General features: G+C 44.1%; 1 protein-coding gene across 1 annotated transcript in view; it reads right to left on the reverse strand.

Annotated features, from left to right (window-relative positions):
* LMNTD1 (lamin tail domain containing 1) overlaps positions 1–25,657 on the reverse strand; it is a 1,007,849-nt gene that overhangs the window by 62,907 nt on the left and 919,285 nt on the right. Inside the window, exon 16 of the mRNA XM_069228593.1 lies at positions 6,270–6,355. Coding sequence (XP_069084694.1) covers positions 6,270–6,355 — 86 coding nt within the window. The remainder of the gene's footprint in view (positions 1–6,269; positions 6,356–25,657) is intronic.

Genomic DNA, 25,657 nt, shown 5'->3' on the forward strand with positions numbered 1-25,657 from the left:
ACAAAAATGTGCTCTAGCTTCCTATGTAACACCTTTTTCATCTTTAGTATCAAAGCACCACTAATTATATAAAATATTGAAACTGAAGAAACATCTGAGGGAAATATTCAGCCATTCGGATGTGTTCGTCTGTGTTTAAAAAACATTTGGTGTCGCTGTCTTCTGAAATGAAGATGTCACACCCTACGTCTCTACGAGAAGTGAACTGTGTCTCAAGCATTGTAGTCTGTGAGATGGACTTTGGCTCACATTTTTGGGATGCAGAAGTATTGCAATGGCTTGTGTGGAAGGTGTCTTCTGTAAACCTTCGGCTTACAGCAGACACACTGCGGTTCGCACTGGGGATACGAATTGGACAAGGCGACGAATGGAGGTTCACTTGCCCTTAATTGAATCTCATTTTTGTAAAATGACCAATGACACGAAAAGGCTGGAGAGTGTGGGGAAAAGTGAATGGTTGTAAGGTTAATACGCGACTAGCTGTGCTGCAACCCTTCCGGCCCTTCCCATCTATTGACATCGCTGTAGAAGGGTCCCTTCCGGGTCAGAGGCAGAGCCACAGGCAATCAGTAAAGAGCACAGTGACTGCTTCCCCTTCCTGGAAGAATGATACAGTATCAATCATTGCAGCAGTACGGGTAGTAGGGACACAGCAGGGTGACTCAAAGGAACTTACCATCCTTACTACAGGTTGAAGAGGCCTTACCCTGTCTGCTTGTACTCATTATTTCCCAAAGGAAGGCCTGTTGGTCGAGTCATAATATGGGCCTCCTGGGCCAAGGGTCTTCATGGGCTCAAAGCACAATCAGCAGGCGAACCGTGCAAGTAGTGTTCGTGCAGCTATGTATTTCCTTCTCAGTAGCAACCTAACCTTTTCCTTGACAGGGGGCACTTATAGCTCTGCCATTACAGGGCAGGGCTGTGGACAACTCTGGTTGGCAGCAGCCTGGTACTTTTAACCTAAATACAGCTGCAGATGCCTGGAGGTAATCAAGGCAGGCAGTCCCCGAGGCACGCGATACTTAACACATGTTTGACCTGGCCCTTTTTTGCAGGTTCATCCCCACACTTTTTGCCTCCTTCCTCCTTCTTTTTCTGACCAGTTTTTGTTGACTTTAAGACTCTAGGCACATTCCCACTGCTAACCAGTGCTAAAGTGCATATACCTCCGTCTAAATTGCATTATGATTGGTTATCCCCGATTGGCATATTTGATTTACTAGTTAGTTCCTTGTAAAGTTCACTAGAGGTGCCCAGAGTCTGTAAATCAAATGCTACTGGTGGGCCTGCAGCACTGATTGTGCCACCCACATGAGTAGCCCTGTAAACATGTCTCAGACGTGCCACTGCAGTGTCTGTGTGTGCAGTCTTGCACTGACAATTCGACCTGGCAGGTGTACCCACTTGCCAGGCCCAAACCTTCCCTTTTTGTAAATGTAAGGTACCCTTAAGTTAGACCCTAGGCAGCTCCATGGGCAGGGTGCAGTGTATTTAAAAGGTAGGCCATGTACTGGTGTGTTTTACATGTCCTGAGAGTGAAATACTGCCAAAATTGTTTTTCACTATTGCAAGGCCTATCCCTCTGATAGGTTAACATGGAGCCTGCCGTTAAATATCTTTTAAGTGCATTTTCCCATTGAGGGCCGATAGAGATCAGGTGTTTGGGGTCTCTGAACTCACAATTTAATAATACATCTTTTGGTAAAGTTAGTTTTAAGATTGTCAGTTTGAAAATGCCATTATTAGAAAGCAGGCAATTTCTTTCTTAACCATTCTGTGCCTATGCCTGCTTGTTGATTCTACGTCTGGGTCAGACTGACAGCTGGGCTGTTTGTAAATTCCCTCTAGACAGTGACACAAAGGGAGCTGGAGAGTGTCCTGCATATCCTGATGAGTCTCCTGGGCTAGAATGGGAGGGAGGAGCTGACATCTGCACCTGAAAGGGCTGTGCCTGTCATCACACAATGCAGCCCAACCCCCTGGTGTGTGTCTTTTGCCAGGTCTGGGCAAGGCAGGATCTTGTCAACAATAGAGACTTCCCTTTGATGTTTGCCTACTTCAAAAGCAGAAATGGGTATAAGTAGTGGACCCAAAACCATAGACTTTTAGAACACTTCTGGATCAAGAGGAACCTCTACCAAGGAGAAGAGCTGAAGAGCTGGAGGAGGAGTACTGCCTCTTCGCTATGTGTGCTTTGCTGGGTTGGCCTGGAGGTGCTGCTTCTGACTTAGAGAGGGCAAAGACTGATTTTTGCTGTGTATCCTGCTTGTGATGTTTCTGCAAGGGCTTGAAGTAGAGCTTGAAGAAGTCTCAGGGACAGCAAAGACTTCACCTACCAGCCTCTGGGTTCACTTGCTGTGGACCCTAACTTGCTTGGTGGTGCCTATTCCAGTGTCTGGGCCCTTGGAAGTGAAAGCTGGTTGAAAATCAAGAAAAACCAAGTGCACCGATGCCGATGACGCCCTGACTGATGCTGCTGCCTGGCCCTGTGCACCGCCTACAACCGAAGCTGTGGCCTGTGCTGGAGTGCGATGACCCAGACTGACATCGTAGGCCTGACGCCGCCGCAGCCCTGCTGATGTCTCCTGACTTTGTGAGTCCTGTGTGCCATGTCACCAATGCCAATGTCCATAACACCCGACTCCATTGTGGCACCTGCAGCCCTGTGGCATGACAGCGACTCTGTGAGGTCGCCGACTGTGTCTTGACCCACCGCACATTGACTCCGACTGAAATCGCAGGTCTGACGCTGCCGCAGCCGCAGCCCCGCTGACATCCTGTGACTTTGTGAGTGCAGTGTCACCAATGTCTGTGACACTCGACTCCGCCGCGGCACCTGCTGCCCCGTGGCATTACTGTGACTCTGTGAGGTCGCCCTACTGCGTCTTGACCCTCGGAGAGTAAGGAACCGATGCTTCGCACCCACGCTGCCTCATCTCCATTGCTCCGGTGCAAGGACCCAACGCTTCACACTGACACCTCCACTCCACTGCTCCGCAGGACTGGAACTGATGCTGCACTGGATCCAGCAACACCTCGCTTCCCCGACTCCATGCACCGGCTTGTTTCCTCACTGTTAAAAGGTACTGTACCTGGGGTCCGTGGGTCTCTTCAACTGGCACCATTGGCATCGGATTGTTGGGAACGACTCCGTCATGACGCCGTGATAACACCAAATTGAAGCATTTGTGTTTCTAAGCGCTATATTGAAGTTTAATCTTTGAAACTTCATAACTTTGCTTGTGTATGTTGGATGTTTGTCATTTTGGTCTTGCTTTAATCAGATAAATATTGGCTATTTTCCTAAGCTGGTGTGAAGTCTTTTTGTGTTGTTTTCACTGTGTTACTGTGTACACATTGCCTCTGAGAACAGCCTGTCTGCTTGTGTCAAGCTACCAAGGGGGTGAGCAGGGGTTATCTGAGATGTGTATCTCCCTTATCCTGACTACAGTGAGGATCCCTGCTTGGACAGAGTACAAACTAACTGCCAACCAAAGACCCCATTTCTAACACCTCAGCTCCAGGATACACCTTCATGGCAGTCCAGGAGCTTTGGGCAGCTTGCATGTCAACACATCCCAGATGCTGTCCTAGCTTTGCTAGCCTAAACCAAAATTTTACAAGGTGCTGAATGCTGCAGTGTGGTCTTACCTACCTGGGGCACTGCGCTATTCCTGTATCCTTCTGCTACCAAATACCTGTGTGCCTTCCAAAAAGGACTGCAGTACAGAATCCTCCCTGGCGTTCCTGCCTACCTCGGGTAGATATGGAAAAAGATGGTGACAGGACAAGCACTTTGACAGCTTCAGTGTCTATCACAATACACCACTGAACCTGCTCGCTACCATCCTGCCAATCAGTAGCAGGTCTAGAGCAGGAAGGGGCTCGAGTCGGACGAGAATGCTTCCCATACTCTAGCGGTGAGTTGGTACAAGCAGCTAATGACTGTTCCACTATGAGCTCCAGTGGGCCAATCCCCATGCTTCCTGTCTACCAGTGGTGGTACTTTATTAAGCAGGAGACCGGGTCAGAATGCCTGCAATAACTATGGGAGGGCAGAAATAGATCAGGGTTTAGAAAGGATGTAATCTGACCTATCTGACCTACCTTCCCGGTTGCACCCCCAAAATTCAAACAAAGATGAATCCCAAAAAAGTGCATCGGAATACTAGGACAAAAAGCTTGAAACTGGTACAGTCTTAATAAACTGGGATATTTGGTCACTCTAAGCACACCAATTGCAACAACAACTGGGGCACACCTCATTATCTGTCTGTGCAGACTATAGTATGTGGGAACGGCCACCAGTAAGTGAAAACAAGTATCTTAAAACACAGGAGTAACATCAGGTGAAAATACACCCCTACAAAAATGTAGCATTTCATTTAATAGAATAGGGACATTCAGAAGATACAATGATTAGGAATATCATTGCACAAATACACTTGAGAACTGCCCTGGAAAAGACCACAAAAGGGGGTGGAACTTTATGAATACTTGTCCAAGGAATGCAATTGTTCCTTTTGTTGTGAAACAAATCAATGTGTACTGTTTAGTGCCATGCAGTTCGAGATGTCAAATTTTGACAGCGTTCTCATTAAAAGAGAACTGTGTTAATAGCTCCTCTGAAAGTCCAGGGCTGGTGTTAGGTCAGGGTTTGTGTTCTGATAAGGCTGTTAATATGCCTCTTTTTTTATTACACTTCTCTATTTGTCTCAGAGCACGACTTCACAGAGGGTATGTTTATGAATAGAATCTGTTTAGACCAGCTTACTGTTTACAGTAGAGCTCTAAATATGCTATTGTTACATTAACTTGCAACTCTGAATATAACAGACATCAGGATATATATATTTTTTCTAATTATACTATTGCTTTCCTTCTTAGTTTCTGAGGAAGTGTCTTGTGCCACTGCCCTGACAAATTTACTTTTAAGCATTCACTTGATCTCACAGGCGTTACTGTAAATAAACCCATTTCCACTTAAAGTCCAGTGCCTGCGCCCCAGTAATGGGGTTCCACGGCACCAGCCATAATTGTGATTTCCTAGTTGTCAGGTTTACAGTGGTTCTTTTTGTGTCACCTTTGGAAGGGACCGTTTGTAGTGAGGCAGCTGAAGCTTGCACCACGCCTAGTGTTACGTTTAGCCACCTCGTCGCGTGTGACTGAATAGTTAAGAGCAGGAGACAAGGTTTCATCAAAAACTACTGTGGTTTCTCATTTACATACACCTGCCGACAGCTAGACCCCATAGACTACAGATAGTTAGAGCAAGGGTATTATCGAGGGACTCCCGTCCTGATGAATGACATGGACCCTTTAGGGCTCAGAGTAGGCAAGAAACATTCGAAGTAAAGACATGAAGGCTGTAACCAGCCATCTTGTTTTCAGTTTTGCCACAGGCAGACACTAGTGAATTAACATTAGTCTGCTGTGATGCAATTTTAATTGATAATGGGCCGTTGTCTTTCTACACTTGAAGCTTCTGGTGCACCGAAACACACATAATGGGTCCATCTGTAAGTCAGAACCATATACAAAGAGCTCCTTAGCACAAGTGAAGCCCACCATGGTGGTAAGAGCAATCCCTGAGGTGAGGAGTAAACCTGACGACGAAGCATGCTGCTGAAGAGGGTGATGGCCGGGAGTCCTTTTAATGACAAGTTGTCTGAGTATGTGTTCCAACCATAGCCGTAGAAGTCACAGATATCAAATCTAATATCTGTAGCGTGTAGTCCCTGCCCTAGGGACAATAGTACTGTTCCTGTGAGACGTGTACAAACTGAGGATGTAGTGCAGTGCTTAAAGAGGCATGTGACACCTACATCTTTTATTGAATGAAACAACAGCAGACACGAATTTATGGAAGCATTTCTTTAAAGAAGGGGGGAGAGAGGACACAGTGGCAATAGTCAACAGTGGAAAAATGATACAAATGCTCGAGGAGAGATGTGTCTGGGTTTTGGGGACTTTTTGGTATGGAAATAGAAAAAAACTAAGAGTGATGTAAGAGAGAATCATATGTAAGGCAGAGATAGATATTGTTATACAGCGACTCATAATAACAGCGAGCTCTAAAGAGACAAATCAAGAAGATCTTTGTTTATGTGAAACGGTACTTGGTTTCAAGGTATGATGCCTGATTAAACAGTTACTCATAACTTCTAAAATAACGCATTTATAAGTCTTGGCTGTCACATGTTTTAACTTCCTTGGTGTCAACATGTATTCACTGTGCAAAGTGCTTCTGAATTGCACGGTTAGCTCACCCCGGCTGATCGAGTAGGTCCTCTGCTGGTCCTGCCAACAAATGCATCTGAGTTTTTACATCTTCGGCTTCCTGTAGAGAGGGAACCTGGCAAAGAAAAGTAAAGGTCTTATTAAGAATTGTATTTTTACTTTGTACTAACACACCGTGTAACAGGAAGCCTCATTTCTTGCAAAGTTCTTAGCTCTATTGCAAAAGCCAGTTGAACATAACCCAAACTTTGAGGATCCATTACACAGAGTGGGCACGAGCCTGTAAAAACTCACTCCCAATGTCATTCCAAGGGAATGGAGGTACACATGCAGACAACAGAAGACTAAACAACATTTTATACAGACACCTAAGGGTTCTTAGTCAAATTACAGGCTGTTGGAATATTGAATGTTTGTTAAAACAGTGCAAGCAGTAGTGCTTGCTTCTCTTGGTGTCCTTCTTTCGAGCATCTGCTTGTTTTATTATACTGGGGAAAGCGGATCCAGCTCGTAATGTCAGAAAATTCCACCATGAATAGCGTGACCTGCCAACACTGACTCCACAGCTTTCAGTCTTATAAGAAGTGTATAGAAAAGAAATCCAAATAAGCATTGACAAAGCCAATAGGTCCGGCATAATGTGTAATACATGCAAACACAGGCATGTACAAAAGCTGCTTGCACACATTTACACAGTAAGTCAAACCTATTAGCGTAACCAATGCTTATTTTATTATTATCACACAACACTGTCAAGTACATAATGATGTTACACACAAGCACTAGAATATTGTGTTGTTTGTAGTGATGGTTGTAATAGTGGTGATGATAATGGTGGTTGTAATGGGAGTAGTGGTAATGTTTGCTATTTGCTAATAGCAAAAAAGCTGAGGTCCATAGGAGAGTTCTTGCACAGACTCAGACGTTTAACCTTTATAACATTTGTTAAAACACAAAATGATCATCAAAGGCAGAAAGAGCCAGAGTCAGTCACAGGTTTCTTGTAATCATCCTGCCTCCCCTATTAGAAATTAGGATACATGCAAAAACAGTCCTGCCCATAATGCAGGCACCCTTGCACAGTGGTGCAAAGGTTCTCTCGATGGACCTAGGCAGCCTCAAGGGAGCCAGCACAGGTTGTGAGCTCAAAAGTGCCATATCTTAGTAGCTATGGCGCTGTTCAACTCTTCCATTTCACACAACACAGCTCCTCAACTCTGCCTGGCGTTGCGTGAACTTTTAGTGAACATGCCTTGAATGTATATATGTTTGTCCTTTTTAGATCTCACCTGCCGACAGAAAATGTGCTGTTGCTGCAAGGGGTATTATTTACTATAAGAGGCTTAGGTCCTACCTATTGTTTACCATTCCATGCTTCATTGTCACTCTTCTTTGCTGCCTCCTAATTAGCCAGCACATGCCCGCCTCCTTTTCTTTTCTGTGGAGTATGGACCAATTACTGATTGATTAGCTTGATTAGTGTCCTTCTACTATACATTCACTATTCGTGATATTTGCATCCCTCCCACCATCCACTCATTACCCATGCTACTTCTTCTCCTTCCACCCCATGCTCCATGTTGCTTTTTCACTCCCACCTCCGTGTTTCTGTTGCTTCTTCCCTTCCCCCCTTCTCCTGTTCTTTCTTCCTCTTAAGCCCCCATGCACATGCTGATTCTTCCCCGCCCACACCGATGCTCATGTTGCTTCTTCCCACTTGCTTCCTGCCCTACAACGCCCTCATCTCTGTTGTCCTGTGTTAACTTATCCGTCCCCCTCATACCTTCCCATTGTCTGTGTTGCCTTCCCCCTCACCTGCCATAACAAAAAAAAAGCGATATGACATGGCCATCGCTGGCCGCGTCATACCGCTTTTTTTCTTTTACCATTCCATTACCTCCCTTGCCCATTCCCTCCCAACCCACCTTTCCTCCCGTGGTCCATCTTGCCCACCCCCACCCACCAGAAGATTTAAAAAAGAGCTATACTGTGTCCAGCGCTGGATGCGTCATAGTGCTTTTCTTCTAACTTTGCTCTTAGCCAAGCTGCACAGCTATGCTGCTGTGTAACATGGCTAAAAGCATTGGCAAAGCGAATGTGTCTCACAAAGGGTAGATCTACTGGCTTTGCCAATGCTTGTTGACATTGGCATATTCCATAAACTCATATGCGATCAGTTAGGCATCCCTTACTAAGAACTATGCAATGAAAAGCAAAATCACTTATGGTAAAAGCTCAGTGTCCATACAAAGAAAGGAACTATAGATACATCACTAAATAATATTCACAAATCAAAATAAAAGGGTGAAAAACCAAAAACACATTTTCATCCACAGTGGAGAGTATGCGCCTGATTTCAAGTTGGGCGGTGTATTCTGGGCTGTGTGTAAGCTCCTGTTTAGCATGGGTCGGAATTACGAGTTGGGAGGTATTAACTGCATCCAATAATTATTGAATGTGTTAAATACCTCACCAGACTTTAAATTTTGGTAGGTCAAACCTGCTAAGGTTTAACTGGGAAAAAACATACAGAATATAAAGTATCATGTGGGTTGTGGTGTGTTAAACATGTAAATCCATATGGTATTTCCCACAAACTCCTAATATATGTTTTATATCAGACCCCAAAAAATTACGTACCCTGTGGTATCGTTATATATCAGGGGCACTAAATTGCACCTATGTTCGTAATCAGGCCCTGTGCCTCTGGGCTGCCTCCCACTAGCATGTAGTTGGAATTGTGTTGCATGTTGACTGTCTGTTGGGATATACAGTGACTTGACGCTCCTTGATGTACATTGTACATCTGGCTGTTTAAAATTATCTTCAGTAATGTTTTAATAGAGTTATTTGTGCTTTATCTGTCATCATTCAGCGTTCATGGTGTTATAAGAATGCCTTTATTTAGCTTCCTATGGGCTAATCGGGACAGTAATAGATAAAAGATAAACTACAGCTAGCATTTGTCCTTCTACTGTTAGAACATATTGACCTCCTTTTGTGAGAAGAAAAAGGGCGACAGAAACAGCGCCTAAGAATTAATAAAACTCTTTGTGAAACAGCGCTAGGGGGCCTAAGTTACAGCATTGTGTGTTTAAGCTGTAAACCCAACAAGATGCTATCATCACAGCAAAGTAAACTACTGAAAACGCAATGGGGATGAGTGATTAGCATTGTATCCTTGTTAGACAAAGACATACAAACAGCAGGCACTTTCTAAAGAAAAAAGAAACAAATCAGCAATTAAGATGTTATCATGCCGGTAAAGAAAACAAATCAATGAAAAAACAGGGGGCACCCAATTGCAAGCTACAGCCATACATCTGACATTCAGCCAGACAATGGCAAAGCGTGCGAAATACATGCAGGCCAAGAGCCGAAAGGGGCTGATTCAAAGCCAATTCCATCTCTTTGTAGGTACTACTTTTAATTAAAGAATTGATGAACTGAGGACGTCCATACTACATGAACGGTCTGTAGCCAGACACACAAGAGTTTCAGAGGAACTGCAGGCTCCAGTTGAATCACTTATGTGTAAGACCAAGAAAAAGCACTGTGCAAAGATCTGTTTTCCAGGCGCACAGATAAAGCAAGGAGCTAGGAAAAGTATAGCTAAGCTCTGGTGTTAAACGCGAGGCACGTGCTCTACACTGAGGTGTTTTCCCTCGGCCTGTAACTTCGAGCAGAAATCAATTCATGTAATAACTATGCACAGGGAAGGGAAGTTGTTATAAAAGCTTTAACAGTGGAGGTTGAATTTGGAGCACCACAAAGCGAAAGGAAAATAACAGGGAAAGTCAAAGACAACAAAATTACCACAAAACTCAATTTTTTCTGAGGAATAGAAGGCAAAAAATAATTACATAATACAGATCGTGGATAGGTACAGGACGTAGATAGGTGCATTATAACCTATAAAATGTAATTGTGTATAAAGAGGCTCTGAAGTCGTAGAGGAGGTACTGAACAGCTGGAAAGCAAGATAACCTCATGTAACAATGATAATCGAAAAGAAATGAAAAACACTGGATTCACTGCTTTCCCATCGTATTTTACTGATGTTTTCACTATATTCAGCAATGTAGACCTTTGAACCATGACTAGGCTTCGTTGTACCAGAATCATTATTTATTTTAAAAAATGTAGCGCGGTAACCCTTTGGGATAGGGTAGATGAGGCCTGCATCAGTATACTTAACAAAAAGTTACACAAGTAGAAACTTAGTGGGTCAATAGTTTGGTGTGTCGAACAGATTATATATCTCATATGTCTTGTCAGGTGTTCCATCACACAGGAAGCCACGTTCCGAGGGGTCACATGAAGTGATTAGGTTGAAAAACAGAGGGGAAAAATCACAACAGTTCCAGCTAGAACATTTTGCATGCCCAAAATTTGAATGTTTGGAGTGGATTTCCGAAGCAGCGTTCTTTGCTTGTGTCACGCCATTAATTACATTAATGTCACGCTATTAATTAATTAATGACAAACGCGAAGACAAGCCCTAAGCCGTTTGTGGAAACACTAGTGTCACCTTGTATGAAGAAAACTGCAAAGAACACACAGCACTCCTAAAAAAGATCCCTTTGAGACCTAGAGCTGCGAGAGCCTGAGAGGGCCTCTTTCACTAGGCACTATTTGCAGCATTCACATTGCCCTGTGTGAGGGGAGTTTATGAGTAGGTCTTGTGAACGGCGAATAAAGGGTAAAGGCGTCATCCTGTGACATGTGGTCCCACGCGCTTCAACTGTCTTCATTTTAATAACCTGATTGAATAATCAACTAATGTATATTTTCCTATAACAGAGAGATAGTCCAGCGGGCTATGAAGACACCTCAGAAGCCTGGGTCAGGCTGCTGACATTTGAGCTAGTAGATCCGAAAGACAAGTAGGAGCCCGGAGGAAACACTGATGCGTCGGTTTATCTTGTTCCGGGAGGTAGAGCAACAGAGGAAATACTGTAACTTGTCTTCAGGCAGAGGAACAATGTTTATACTGGAAGTATTTCTTGAGTCGAAAATGTCAGGACTACCAACATTCGGCAGCTAGAAATAAAGCTAAATAAAGCTTTGAGATGTTTATAGGTGAATCATCCAGATAGATGAGGGGTGATACCACGGCAGACAGGGCGACTTATTAACCAATAAGGCTTGGTGGGTGTGGTCAGAGAGGAAGGTGAATGTTACGCAACTGGCGGACAGCTCATTCACCTTAAGAGAAGAGCACAGTAATCTCTACTATTGGGGATTTATGAAAAGGCGCGACCCAGCCCTCCGGAGAATATGATCCTGTGAAAAATACATTCTTATGTTTTTTAATTTATAAGAAGCACTTCTAAGAAGAGAAAGTGATTTATCTTGGGGAAGGACCACATCCATGCTGATAGTGAACTGGCAGACATGTTTAATCACTTGTCTAATTGTACATGCTGAGCAAGCATCAGTTCTTATAAACCAAAACCCTTTGTCGTGTTTAGTTGCTGACTTTTGGTACAGCAAGGCTCATCTGCTGTTTTCATGGTGATTGAAAAAGTTAAAGAGTTACAGCCCAAGGCTGCGAGCAAAGCATCCGCACCTGAGCACCAGTGGTTGGGAGGGTGTGAGGGGGGGTGCACGGTTTTTAGAAATATTTTATGGGGTTAAAAACACCTGCTGTAGAGTTTCTTCTGTGTCCAGCAGCTTTCAGGTAACAATAAAAATGCCAACGTGGGTGATTAATGTTCCTGTGGAAGAAGGCTGAGAGTTGGGTCTAGTGGCAGTTTTGACTCATCCTAAAGTAGTGCACAGGTTAAATATCCTCACTGGAAAGAACATATATCATGCAAATCACAGAACTGTGGGGCATATATATCATAGATGATGCGCCACTTTTCTTGTGTCTATTGAGCCCCTCTAACAACACCATGTGTGTGCCGTGTTTACAATACAGCGCACCATGGTGCACTTTATGCCAATAGCGTCCAAAGTTTTGATGCTATTGTGGCACTTTGGTGGATTAGCGCCCAAAATTATGCACTAACCCACCAAAGTAATGGGAGGCCCATTGACTATAATGGGAGCATTACAAATGACGCTAAAAATGGCATGGTGAAATCTTGTGGATTTTACTGTGCTGTTTTTCTGGGCCGTCTAATGGGGGAAGCTCCCCCTGCATACATTATGCCTGATGCCGACATAATGTCTCACATGGGGTTACAAAGTTGCGCAATACTTGCGTTATACAACTTTGAAAATATGACGCAATAAAAATGGCTCTTAACGCCACATTTGTGTAAAAAGAAATCACGCTAACGTGATGCAAGGAGGTGCAAGGGGCTTGTAAATATGCCCCTGTATTTTATGTGGCTAGCTCATATAGGGTGAGTACCACCAACAGTTACTTCAACTCTAGTTTTCTGTTACTGTATCAGGCTCTCTAGATTAGCTCCATTTAGCAGCTTGGAGGTTGGGTGTGTAATACAAAGCACTTTCAAATCCATTAGCCTTTACTCTGCAGACATCTAGAAAGAGTTCTACCTTAAAGTCTTACTCATAGCAGTGAGGGTCCTCTAGAAATTGGTGGAATTGGAATTTGATTCTTTGTCAGCTGATTTATTTCAGATAGTGTCCTTTCTTCAAAATGGTTTCCAATTTGGTTTCAAGCTTTCAACACTCAAGATCATGTGGGCAGCAACTAAAACCTTTAGAGAACCTTAGGGTTCCATTCTGATGGTCTGATGTGCCTCCTTTTTAAAGGTATCTTCAATCTTAGGTCACCTGTGGAACTTTGTTTCCTCCCTTTAGTCCCAGAGACCTGGAAAGATACACCTTTTGAACCTTAGGATTTTGAACACTTTACACTTTTTTACTCTAAATTGTTTTATCTTGTAGCGATTTCTTCTGCAAGACGTCTTGGAGAGTGGGTTCCTTATCTTGGAGACATCAGTTCTTAAGATGTGTTTATGGACAAAATAACCTTGAGGTCAGGTCCCTCTTCCATTCTTAAAGTGTCACCATTTCATATGGATCAAGAAGTCATTTTACAAATATTCTGCCTCTCTCCTTCAACTCCAGAGGAAGACAGATCACATATCCGGATGTAAGAAGGACAGTTCATACCTTTTTGGAAAAAGGTAGCTCCTTATCCGCTTTCAGGTTTCTTGCTTTTTAACTTTGGTCCATCACAAAAAGGGCCTAACCTTCTACACGTTTAGACTTTGAACAGGTTGATTAGACCTTTGATTTATTTGGCTTACAAGTCTTCTAGATCGCTCTCTCCTTTGTGTATTCAGGGTAGGGTCCACTAAGGGAATGTCAGAATCGTGGGAAGAGATTCAAGGAGCTTCCCTAATTGAAAGTAGAGCATCTACATGGGCAACTCCTTCCACTTTCATTAGGCATTACTGAATTATGCAAAGCTGGGAGCTGAATGAAAATGTAGGTTCTAAGGTTGTCTTTTTATGAAATAATAGGATGTAACTTGGATTCATATGTAATAACACATTTTCCCATACACCCAGAATGGGTTAGACCCCTTGATATATCAGGCCCTTAGTTTGAAACATTTCTGTTTAGAAATAAATGTTGTGGCTGCATTAACATCTTAAGTCATCCTTGTGCTTACTTTGGTGCATCTCCTAAAGTAATGAATTAAGCGAGGGAGGTGCAAAGAGATAATGTCTTAACTATGTACCAGCAATTACTTTACTCGGAGCTCTTCTCTCTCACTTCATTCATTGCTCTCTCTTTCCCAACCTCTCAGTTCAGGCTGTTGTTAAAAAAAATATTTAGTCCTATACTTCTTGGTAATCCAGCAAGAATAAAGGGCAGAGGGTTTTATACGATCTTCTTTTTCCTATTTATATTGGTGTGTTGTGGACGGATGCCTTCTAGAGTAAGAAATAAAGAAAAGAAGGACTCCTGGCAGTGTAACTACCAGGAAGTAAAAGAAAGAAACATGGTAAATCCTCTTTTTAGGTTGAAGGCGCAAGCGCTCTAACATGTTGTAACCTATGTGTGGGCTTTTAACCATGTCCACCGCACGCCCATCACTATCACTCATTTATGGTCTGGTCCTGCCTTTCAAAAATCCTTTGTTATCATTGGTAAATGCTTTACGTTTGTCCCTCCTTGGGGCAGTTTTGTCACTGCCTCGGCCATCAACCCTGTTACATGGATAATTTCACTTTTGCCAATACGTTTGACTGCGAGCAAACTTCTTTTTCCTTTTGTGTCTCTCTTTCGCGCTCATGCTCATGGTGGCCGTGATGCTTTGAATCGGCTCCCTTATGTCAACTGTTTTACTTTTTATTTTCAATTTATGTGGCAAGAAAAGTGCAGTTAGGAATTTACAGTGCTAATAGCTCTAACTCGAGCAAACCCGAGACACGTTGCATGTTTTCTATGAAGTATTGCATTGTTTTCTATGATGGCCACTTTAGTTAAATACTGTGTGGCATCAACACTGAGATTTACATTTTGACAGACCTATTCTTGCGGAATTAGACTTTGAGATTAGTTTCAATTTATGGGGCCATTAACTCCACTTTACTGCCATGCTCAAATAGCTCTTCACCAGGGCATGATTCTTCAGCTCACATGCCAAGAAAACCTGGGTTTTAACTAATAGCCAGGTGAAAAATGCTTTTCTACAATAGTCTTATCGAACCCCTAACTTGTGCTGTAATCCTATTTCAGTTTGGCTGGGGACTGTGATGTCATCTACATGCATCATAAGTGGCCGCCATATCCCTGCCTTGTGGTGGGCATGCAAGATTTTGGGGTCACTATCCACCAGACACAGTAGGGCCCTTCAAAATGCATAAAAGATCCAAGTTCAGAGCGAATACCCAAGAATTCATTTGCTGATGCCCTAACAATATGCTGAAAACTCATATGCGTCTCAATCACGCTCACATCAGATCTATTTGTGCGCATTTTTATTGCTTCAGACTTTTTTGTAAGTATAGGTTGCAACCATTATTTATGTGCAGAAATGATACAAACCCAAAACAAAATGAAAATGCACACGTAAAAGCTTTTTCAAAAGGGTTTCAAATGATTTGTCCAATGTAAATTCAATGGGTCCGAATGTATGTCTTGGGCGGGGGCTCAATTCCTGTAACTACTGTTTCAAATAACAGACAGAGGAGAAACGCATTTATTTAAATGTGATTGGAGTTTGTATGAATGCCCTGAAGTATCTGGTTATAAAAAGCAATCAGAGCACATTTGTGTTCAAGTGAATTTGCCATCATTTACGGCGGGGCTAGGTCACCCCAACCAGCAGCGCATCCATGACCAAAAGCTCCCGAAAACCACGTGAACGTCAAACTACCAGAGAACACTCACTGGGGCAAGCGTGAAAGAAAACCTCAGGGCGGCAGGCTGACAGTCGGGGCCTTCCTCTGCCTTCTCGGCGAGATACTCATCCCATTATAACATCACAATCACTTTGTGATTGACAATAAATTGCAGCAAGACGACGATTTGGAAAATGTATTCTGTGTTTAGGAGGCATTCATTCAAACTACCCTTGCGAAAGATAATCAAAAAAAACCACAGAGGTCACTGTTGCCAAGAAGGCATTACGGAGAATTACACTCGTTGGCCTGCGCTTACATGGCGACAGTCTGAAAGGTATTTTAAACAAGCATTTGCAATACAACGGGTCTCGCATTTCCCCGAGTTAGAGCTATAAGCAGTTGTAAAATCCCAACCGGACTTTTCTTGCCACATTAAATGGAAAAGAGAGCGCGGTCTTGCTGCTACAGTTCACTCGTAGTGAAACCTATCCGCAAAAGTGCAATTATCTACGTAACCGGCAAAAGTGCAATTAACTATGTAACAAGGTCGATGTCATGCAAAGCGCTAGACTACTGCCAAGTGAGATCGCGCTGCGAAAAAAGTTATAAAGTAGTCCACAAAACGGACGGAAAACAGCGAGCCTCATATGTTTTCAGTACTTGGTCGCTGCGCTCGAGGAGGGCTAACCACTGGAAAAGGCATGACGTATGCATGCCTTCCACTAATGAAAGCAAGCAGATTTTAAAAGGCAAGCCCACGAACCAATGAAAGATACTGACGTGACATGGGTGGGGCTACGAGCCCTTTTCTAACTACTAAAGCGTCTCGCAAGCGATATGCATGTGCAAGCGCATGCTAGTGCAGGCTCGACCCTAAAAAGGGACCACTCTTGAAACAAGCATTGGCAAAGCCTACAGGGCTGACTTGAACGTGCTAGGACATGTAAACAGAGGCATGCGCAAATGCACATAGAATCATTGCACCAAGAGCCTTGCCTCTTTCTTTGTTGCCTTTGTCAGTATCTGTTTTTTATTTCCCAGGCTTGTGGTGCTGCTGTTTTTTTTTATTTCCTGGGCTTACAGTACCACAAGTGCACAACATTAACACATGTGGCAAAGACATAAGAGAATAGAAAGGGGCAGGTTAGAGAAAGATATGTTTTCCTAGGACAGAGTGAGAGAATTCTGAAGGGCAAACTCTTTCATTAAATTTACACTGAGCCAAATATAATATATTGAAAAGTACTTGTGGCTGATGATTCAAGTAGGGGTGGGGGAGGGGGTGCTGGCTGGCCATACACGGACACATTTGCACTCATTCACACCTATGCAGTTACTTGTATGCAAACATTCACCCACCATTCACAAGCACATATACACACCCATTCACAGCGCGCACTCACAGATACATATACATTTATACTTACACACAAGCACCAAACATAAAAAAATATAAAAGTTACTGGGCCTCAGTGGTGATAATGGGTGCAGGAGGTATGGCTCAGTGGTTCGTGACAAGTGGGACTGCTAGCTCCTCTCACTGACTCACCTAGTTATGGGTGAGACTGCTGATCCCACAACAAACGTCACACGGTCCTGGGCACTTCATGGCTTAAATATGAAGTGCCCAGATTCAAGGCTAATAGTGATGCTCCCTTTTGTCATGAGGGGGAAGACCTCCAAGTGATTAGCTGGGCAGAGGAAGTCCACAGGTCTGTGACATCTTCAGCCTGTCAAAGTTCAGCTCAGACAGCCAGGCACTTGCACATTTAGTGCAAGTACTGAACCTGGCTTCCTTGCATGAACATGCAGAGTGTCTGTCAGGCTTACCTTTGTTCAGCCTGACAGGCAATCTTCACATTTGGAAAGAGCTGGGAGGCGGGCCCCCTTCACCCGTAAGGACAGACGCAGCTGGTGGAAAGAAATATGAATATAAAATACTAAATTCCATTCCAGCATTTTCCTCCTCTTCACCATATTGCTTGTGAGAGCCAAAGCAGCACTAATAACATGATCCACTCAGGACCTGAGTCAAACGAGGAATTGGAACCCACATCTTGATTCCAAAGTCAGCAATTTACTATCCAGGCCATATTTCTTCCTCTTGTTTCTTTCCATTACTTTCTCCTTTCTTTCTTTTCTCACTGCCTAACACCTTCCATCCTTCTGCTATTAATGTTTCTTTTGAATGCTTTTATTTAATTATTCCTTAACATATGCTTTGTTGTGCCACATATATTAGATGGCCTTTCTTTAATGTATCATCCACTACATTGCCTTAACCACTACATCTGAAAATAAGTATAGGTAAATATTTATAGATCAATCCAATAGTTAATAAGGCTAGGCAGATGGTGTAAAGGTAAAAATAATCAGGGGCGGCTCCTCCACTAGGGTGGAGGAGCGTTGCCCCCCACCCGCCAGCAGAGGCAGCTGCAAAACCTTTAAAAGAAAACAATAATACACTTTTTTGTATTATTGTTTTCTTCTAAAGGGTTGTGGCCACGGGGGTAATGAGCAGTGAGGGGGAGTGCTCAGCACTCGCCCTCAGAGCACATGTGTGTTTGGCCGGCCGTCACAGTCTGCCTGGGAGCACAGCCAATTCTAACGCTGCTCTAAGCAGCATCAGGTTTGGCCGCAGGGCAGGCTGAAAGCCTGTGCCTGCAGCAACGGAGATGGAGGAGTGAAGCGGCACACAAAGTTAAGGTAAGTGTTTTTTTAATTTTTTTTTTTTTTTCATTTTAATTTCTCCCCGCCCCCTCCCCCACGCGCCACTCCCCCCTTCTGCTTGCCACGAGCCGCTCCTGAAAATAATAATATACTTACTGTGACTACCTAGTGGTAGGTGATGTCCTGGCTATGATATTATTGAAGGTCTATATTATTGACATCAATATAATGTCAAACAATCTTCTTTAAAACCTTTCCTTCAAACCTCTCTTTTCTTCATTCCCTCATTTTTTAACGATGATCTCTTTTCTTTCCTTTCCTTGCAGTGTCATCATTACTGATGCGCGTCAATTCACAAACAAATGAAAATAACAAACCAAATTGGAGGAAAATAAATCATGGGAAACCAATTTTAAAGAAAAACAATTTGAAATAAATACAAATGAATCAAAAATTAAGGGAAACATTTAAAAGGAAAGTTAATGTTAAGGAAAAATCCAAACCACATTGTCCTTGAGTAGAGTTTCAGGGAAGAGAAGGGTGTTTGGGTCCAAGAATGGATAATGTTTGGGGTGATGAGGGGTTTTTAGGGGTCAGGGGTGAATGAAATTAAGGTGTAGAAAGGGTTTTTCAGGGTTTGGGTGGAATTTAGGGGCGGTGAGGATTTTTAGGGATCAGGAATGGGTGGTGTGGAGAGGTAGTGAGGGGTTTATAGAGTTTATGGATGAGTAGAGATTAGGGGTGCTGAGGGATTTTAGGATTCAAGGATGGGTGAGGTGGAGGGTTATTGGGAGGTTTTTAAGGTTCATGGATAGGCAGAATTTAGGACTAAGGACTTTTGGGGTTCAGTGATGGGTAGCGTTTATGAGTGGTGAAGGTTTCTTGGTTCAGAAATGGATGGAATTTATGGATGCTGAGGTGTTGTAGGGGTCAGGGATGGTTTGAGTTTATGAGCAGAAAGATTTTTAGGGTTCATGAATGAGTGGAGTTTAGGACATGCGGAGATTTAAGGGTTCAGCTATGGGTGGAGTTTAGATGTGGAAAGGGTTTTTTGAGGGTTCAGGGTAGTAGATTTGGGATGGTGATGGTTTTAGGGGCCAGGGATGGGTTGTGTTTAAGGTTGGTGAGGGTGTTTTCTAGGATCAGCAATGGATGGAATTTTTGGGTGTAGATGAGTTTTAGGGGTCAGAGATGGGTGGATTTTATGGGCAGAAATATTCTTAGTGCTCACAAATGGTTAGAGTCTAGGATGTGAGGAGTTTTAAAATGTTCAGATATGGGTGGAGTTTAGAAATAGAAAGGGTTTTTTGTAGTTTAGTGTAGGTAGAGTTGGATTTTAGGGGCCAGGGATGGGTGGGGTTTAGGTGTGGTGAGGGATCTTTTGAAGGCAGGGATTGATGGTGTTCATGGGCTGTGAGGGGATCAGGGATGAAAGATGTTTGGGCATGGTGAAGGGTGATGGGTAGAGTTTACAAGTGGTGAAGGTTTCTGGGTTCAGGAATGGGTGGGATTTATGGATATTGACGGGTTTTAGGGGGTCGGAATGGGTGGAGTTTATAGGCAGAAAGATTTTTAAGGTTCATGAATGGGTGGAGTTTAGTGTATTGAGGGGTTTTGGGGTTTAGTAAAGGATGAAATGTATGGGTTTAGAGGGGGTTTAGGGGCCAGGGATGGGTGGAGTTTATGGACAAAAGATTTTTAGGGTTCATGAATGAGTGGAGTTTAGGATGTGAGGAGATTTAAGGGTTCAGCTATGGGTGAAGGTTAGATGTGGAAAGAGGTTTTTGGGGGTTCAGGGTAGTAGATTTGGGATGGTGAGGGTTTTAGGGGTCAGGGATGGGTTGTGTTTAGGGTTGGTGAGAGTGTTTTTTTATACTACAAGGATGGGTCAAGTTTATGTGTGGTGAGGGATTTTTAGGGGGTAGGGATGGATGGCACTCAGGGGCTGTGTGGGAGTCAGGGATGTAAGATGTTCGGGCGTGGTGAAAGGTCAGACAATTAAAGGCATCCAAAGTAATTGTCTGGCAGTGATAAAGATATGAATGTAAAGTAATGTCCTCTGTAGCAAAGCACTGAAAACAATTTCTTCGACAAAAAAGTGTTTAGAAGAAAGACCTGCAACTATTATATTTCCACCACCTTAAAAATGAGCATGCCAAAGCCAATTTTGAAAAAAGGCATTCCATGATTTGGTGTAGCTGAAATGGCAAATTTCCATTAAACAGTTTATGTAAAATTATTTCTCAGTAATGGTATTCCATGGAATCCTTTTTCTATGAAATCACACACAACCCCCATTAGTGTCATCTCTTCCCTCACTAATTTCTTCACTGATTTCTTCTCTCCAATCCTCTTCCTTCCAACCCTTCGTCTCTTGTATTCATTTCTTTTGCCTCTCCCCCAACTTTTATATATTCAGGCGCCATTCATAAGCTCCTTCCATTTATTTATCCATTTACTTCATTTTTATACGTGTTTAAAACCACTGTCTCCCTAGCTTTGGTTTTCTTATGTCCTTTCATTTGTACTTTAGACCCCTCTCACACCTTCTTTTACCTCTTCCTTTCTTTCTTCATTTCTTTATCACCCTGTTCCATTTTGTGCTCCATTCCTTCCTTTTTCTTTTGCTTTCCTCTTCCTCATGCCTTCCATTATCTCCTCCTCTCTACCTTCCTTCAGCCTTTACAGATCCCTTCCATTGTTTCTGCATTCCTTCCTTTCACCATTTCCTTCATTTGTTCTTTTTTCATCTCTTTGTTCCTTCTTATCACCCCTTCTTATCTCCCACTTTAGGTTTCCTCAATTTCCTTTTTTCTTTTCATCTTCCTCGCCTCTATGACTGATAACACCTACACAGCAGGGTAATATAAGGGACTAGTGCATTGCAAATATTGTTCTATAGCTCGAGAAAAGGCTCACTGTTAATACACTTGCTGCAGAAACCTGCATGAAATTATAGAGTGTCATTCTATTTATGTCATTGAACTCGCCGTTAGACTTGCATTAATGCTGGTAATACCTGTTAGCACCTAGAGGTAATTTTCAGTAAGTGCCATTCTAGGGTCTCAAGGCTGCTTTAAACTAACTGTGCCATAATTTGCTGACAGATGCTGGAAGAATAAAAAAGCAGCTATTTTGAGCCGCACATTTATAAATAAATTATAAATCAAGCTACCATTTTATGGTGAATATTGGCTAGATGACAGAAAGAGGTATATGGACTAGCAGAAGGAGGAATGCTAATCTTTATGGATCTCAGCTCGGGGGACCTCAGATGGGGAGTGTAGTGCACTCCGGCCCTAAGAACTTCGGCCAGACCAATTTACAGGCACAGTTTTAAGAGCAGTGACAGGGAGCAGAGAGAGAGATAGTCCCAGGTTTAGCCCTGTTGGGATTGAGGACCAGGTTACAGCATCTGATTATTTTTGTCCAGAGCAGGAGCAGGGGAAGGAAAAAAGCGGTTGCGGAGATTTTATCACGCAACCACTGTAGGAGGCTGGACTGGCTTGTAGTGAGTACCAAGGGGTACTTGCACCTTGCACCAGGCCCAGTTATCCCTTATTAGTGTATAGGGTGTCTAGCAGCTTAGGCTGATAGATAATGGTAGCTTAGCAGAGCAGCTTAGGCTGAACTAGGAGACGAGTGAAGCTCCTACAGTACCACTAGTGTCATATGCACAATATCATAAGAAAACACAATACACAGATATACTAAAAATAAAGGTACTTTATTTTTATGACAATATGCCAAAAGTATCTCAGTGAGTACCCTCAGTATGAGGATAGCAAATATACACAAGATATATGTACACAATACCAAAATATGCAGTAATAGTATTAGAAAACAGTGCAAACAATGTATAGTTACAATAGGATGCAATGGGGACACATAGGGATAGGGGCAACACAAACCATATACTCCAAAAGTGGAATGCGAACCACGAATGGACCCCAAACCTATGTGACCTTGTAGAGGGTCGCTGGGACTGTAAGAAAACAGTTAGGGTTAGAAAAATAGCCCACCCCAAGACCCTGAAAAGTGAGTGCAAAGTGCACTAAAGTTCTTAAAGGACATAGAAGTCGTGATAGGGGAATTCTGAAGGAAAGACACAAATCAGCAATGCAACAATGATGGATTTCCAAACGAGGGTACCTGTGGAACAAGGGGACCAAGTCCAAAAGTCACAAGCAAGTCGGAGATGGGCAGATGCCCAGGAAATGCCAGCTGTGGGTGCAAAGAAGCTTCTACTGGACAGTAGAAACTGAAGATTCTGCAGGAACAACAAGGGTTAGGAACTTCCCCTTTGGAGGACGGATCCCCCACGCCGTGGAGAGTCGTGCAGAAGTGTTTTCCTGAAGAAAGACCGCCAACAAGCCTTGCTAGCTGCAAATCGTGTAGTTAGGGTTTTTGGATGCTGCTGTGGCCCAGAAGGGACCAGGATGTCGCCAATTGCGTCTGGGGACAGAGGGGGCATCGAGCAAGAAAAGGAGCCCTCTCAAAAGCAGGCAGCACCCGCAGAAGTGCCGGAACAGGCACTACAAAGTGGAGTGAAATGGTGCTCACCCGAAGTTGCACAAAGGAGTCCCACGCCGCCGGAGGACAACTTAGGAGGTCGTGCAATACAGGTTAGAGTGCCGTGGACCCAGGCTGGACTGTGCACAAAGGATTTCCGCCGGAAGTGCACGGAGGCCGGAGTAGCTGCAAAAGTCGCGGTTCCCAGCAATGCAGTCTGGCGTGGGGAGGCAAGGACTTACCTCCACCAAACTTGGACTGAAGAGTCACTGGACTGTGGGAGTCACTTGGACAGAGTTGCTGGATTCAAGGGACCTTGCTCGTCATGCTGAGAGGAGACCCAGGGTACCGGTGATGCAGTTCTTTGGTGCCTGCGGTTGCAGGGGGACGATTCTGTCGACCCACGGGAGATTTCTTCAGAGCTTCTAGTGCAGAGAGGAGGCAGACTACCCCCACAGCATGCACCCCCAGGAAAACAGTCGAGAAGGCGGCAGGATCAGCGTTACAGAGTTGCAGTAGTCGTCTTTGCTACTTTGTTGCAGTTTTGCAGGCTTCCAGCGAGGTCAGCAGTCGATTCCTTGGCAGAAGGTGAAGAGAGAGATGCAGAGGAACTCGGATGAGCTCTTGCATTCGTTTTCTAAGGAATCTACAAAGACAGAGACCCCAAATAGCCAGAAAAGAGGGTTTGGCTACTTAGGAGAGAGGATAGGCTAGCAACACCTGAAGGAGCCTATCAGAAGGAGTCTCTGACGTCACCTGCTGGCACTGGCCACTCAGAGCAGTCCAGTGTGCCAGCAGCACCTCTGTTTCCAAGATGGCAGAGGTCTGGAGCACACTGGAGGAGCTCTGGGCACCTCCCAGGGGAGGTGCAGGTCAGGGGAGTGGTCACTCCCCTTTCCTTTGTCCAGTTTCGCGCCAGAGCAGGGCTGAGGGGTCCCTGAACTGGTGTAGACTGGCTTATGCAGAAATGGGCACCATCTGTGCCCATGAAAGCATTTCCAGAGGCTGGGGGAGGCTACTCCTCTCCAGCCCTAATCCCATTTTCCAAAGGGAGAGGGTGTAACACCCTCTCTCTGAGGAAGTCCTTTGTTCTGCCTTCCTGGGCCAGGCCTGGCTGGACCCCAGGAGGGCAGAAACCTGTCTGAGGGGTTGGCAGCAGCAGCAGCTGCAGTGAAACCCCGGGAAAGGCAGTTTGGCAGTACCCAGGTCTGAGCTACAGACCTGTGGGATCATGGGATTGTGCCAACTATGCCCGGATGGCATAGAGGGGGCAATTCCATGATCATAGACATGTTACATGGCCATATTCGGAGTTACCATTGTGAAGCTACATATAGGTAGTGACCTATATGTAGTGCACGCGTGTAATGGTGTCCCCGCACTCACAAAGTCCGGGGAATTGGCCCTGAACAATGTGGGGGCACCTTGGCTAGTGCCAGGGTGCCCACACACTAAGTAACTTAGCACCCAACCGTTACTAGGTAAAGGTTAGACATATAGGTGACTTATAACTTACTTAAGTGCAGTGTAAAATGGCTGTGAAATAACGTGGACGTTATTTAACTCAGGCTGCAGTGGCAGGCCTGTGTAAGAATTGTCAGAGCTCCCTATGGGTGGCAAAAGAAATGCTGCAGCCCATATGGATCTCCTGGAACCCCAATACCCTGGGTACCATAGTACCATATACTAAGGAATTATAAGGGTGTTCCAGTATGCCAATGTAAATTGGTAAAATTGGTCACTAGCCTGTTAGTGACAATTTGAAAGAAATGAGAGAGCATAACCACTGAGGTTCTGGTTAGCAGAGCCTCAGTGAGACAGTTAGGCACCACACAGGGAACACATACATATAGGCCACAAACTTATGAGCACTGGGGTCCTGACTAGCAGGGTCCCAGTGACACATAACAAACATACTGAAAACATAGGGTTTTCACTATGAGCACTGGGCCCTGGCTAGCAGGATCCCAGTGAGACAGTGAAAACACTCTGACATACACTCACAAACAGGCCAAAAGTGGGGGTAACAAGGCTAGAAAGAGGCTACTTTCTCACACAACCCCCCCCCCCCCCCAAACGACGGACAATAAGGCTAACCTTGGCCAGTTGAGACTTTATTGTCTAAGTGGTGATAAGTAGAGAGTAGCTCTGCAATAGACTGGTTACTCCCTTTATCATCCACTATATGGTTACTTCCCTGTGGGGATGTAAACCACCCTGTTTGAAGTTTTTTAGCTAAGCAACAATGTGAAGATGTATTTTCAGAGTTTCTATCAGTAAGTTTTAGTTTAGAGCAGTGGGAATTGTCCACTGAACCTATTTGTAGTGATGGTAATGCCAGACAGGGATGCTGTCTCAGAAAAGCCATAACTGGGCAAAAACTTTGTCCAGATAGCTGGAAGAGAGCACAGGGATGCTGTTTCTCTTGAGTTGGAGCAGGGCAGGGATGCTGTCCTATGAGCTCCACACTAGGGCAGGGATGCTGTCCTAAGTGTTGTGAGGCAGTGCAGGGTTTCTGCACTAAAGTTTCTCTGGGAGGGTTGGAGGGATGCTCCATGTTAACTAAAATGGTGCTCTTTTTCTCACCAATGTTAGTTATCCCACAGAGAGGTACTTCTACCTCAGGGAGTCCAGCTTTGGCAGCTGATGATTCCCTTGGAACAGGTGCCACCCCAGGAGAGGTTTCTCCCACCACAGGAATGGTATCCTGAATGGTAGGGTGGTTAGGGGATACTGTGATACCCTTTTTACCTGTTGATGGAGAGGGATCTTGAGTTTTCAGGCCTTCTCTCCTTTGCTTTTTCATTTCAGTAGAAATGAGAGGGAACAATTCCTCAGGGATGCCCAGCATGGCTGCATGGGCATAAAACTCTACATCAGCCCAACCTGAGGCCTCTAGGTCATTACCTAAGAGACAGTCTACAGGTAAGCTAGGTGATACCACCACCTGCTTA

Source organism: Pleurodeles waltl, chromosome 4_1 (assembly GCF_031143425.1).
Source record: "Pleurodeles waltl isolate 20211129_DDA chromosome 4_1, aPleWal1.hap1.20221129, whole genome shotgun sequence".
NCBI classification, from domain to species: domain Eukaryota; kingdom Metazoa; phylum Chordata; class Amphibia; order Caudata; family Salamandridae; genus Pleurodeles; species Pleurodeles waltl.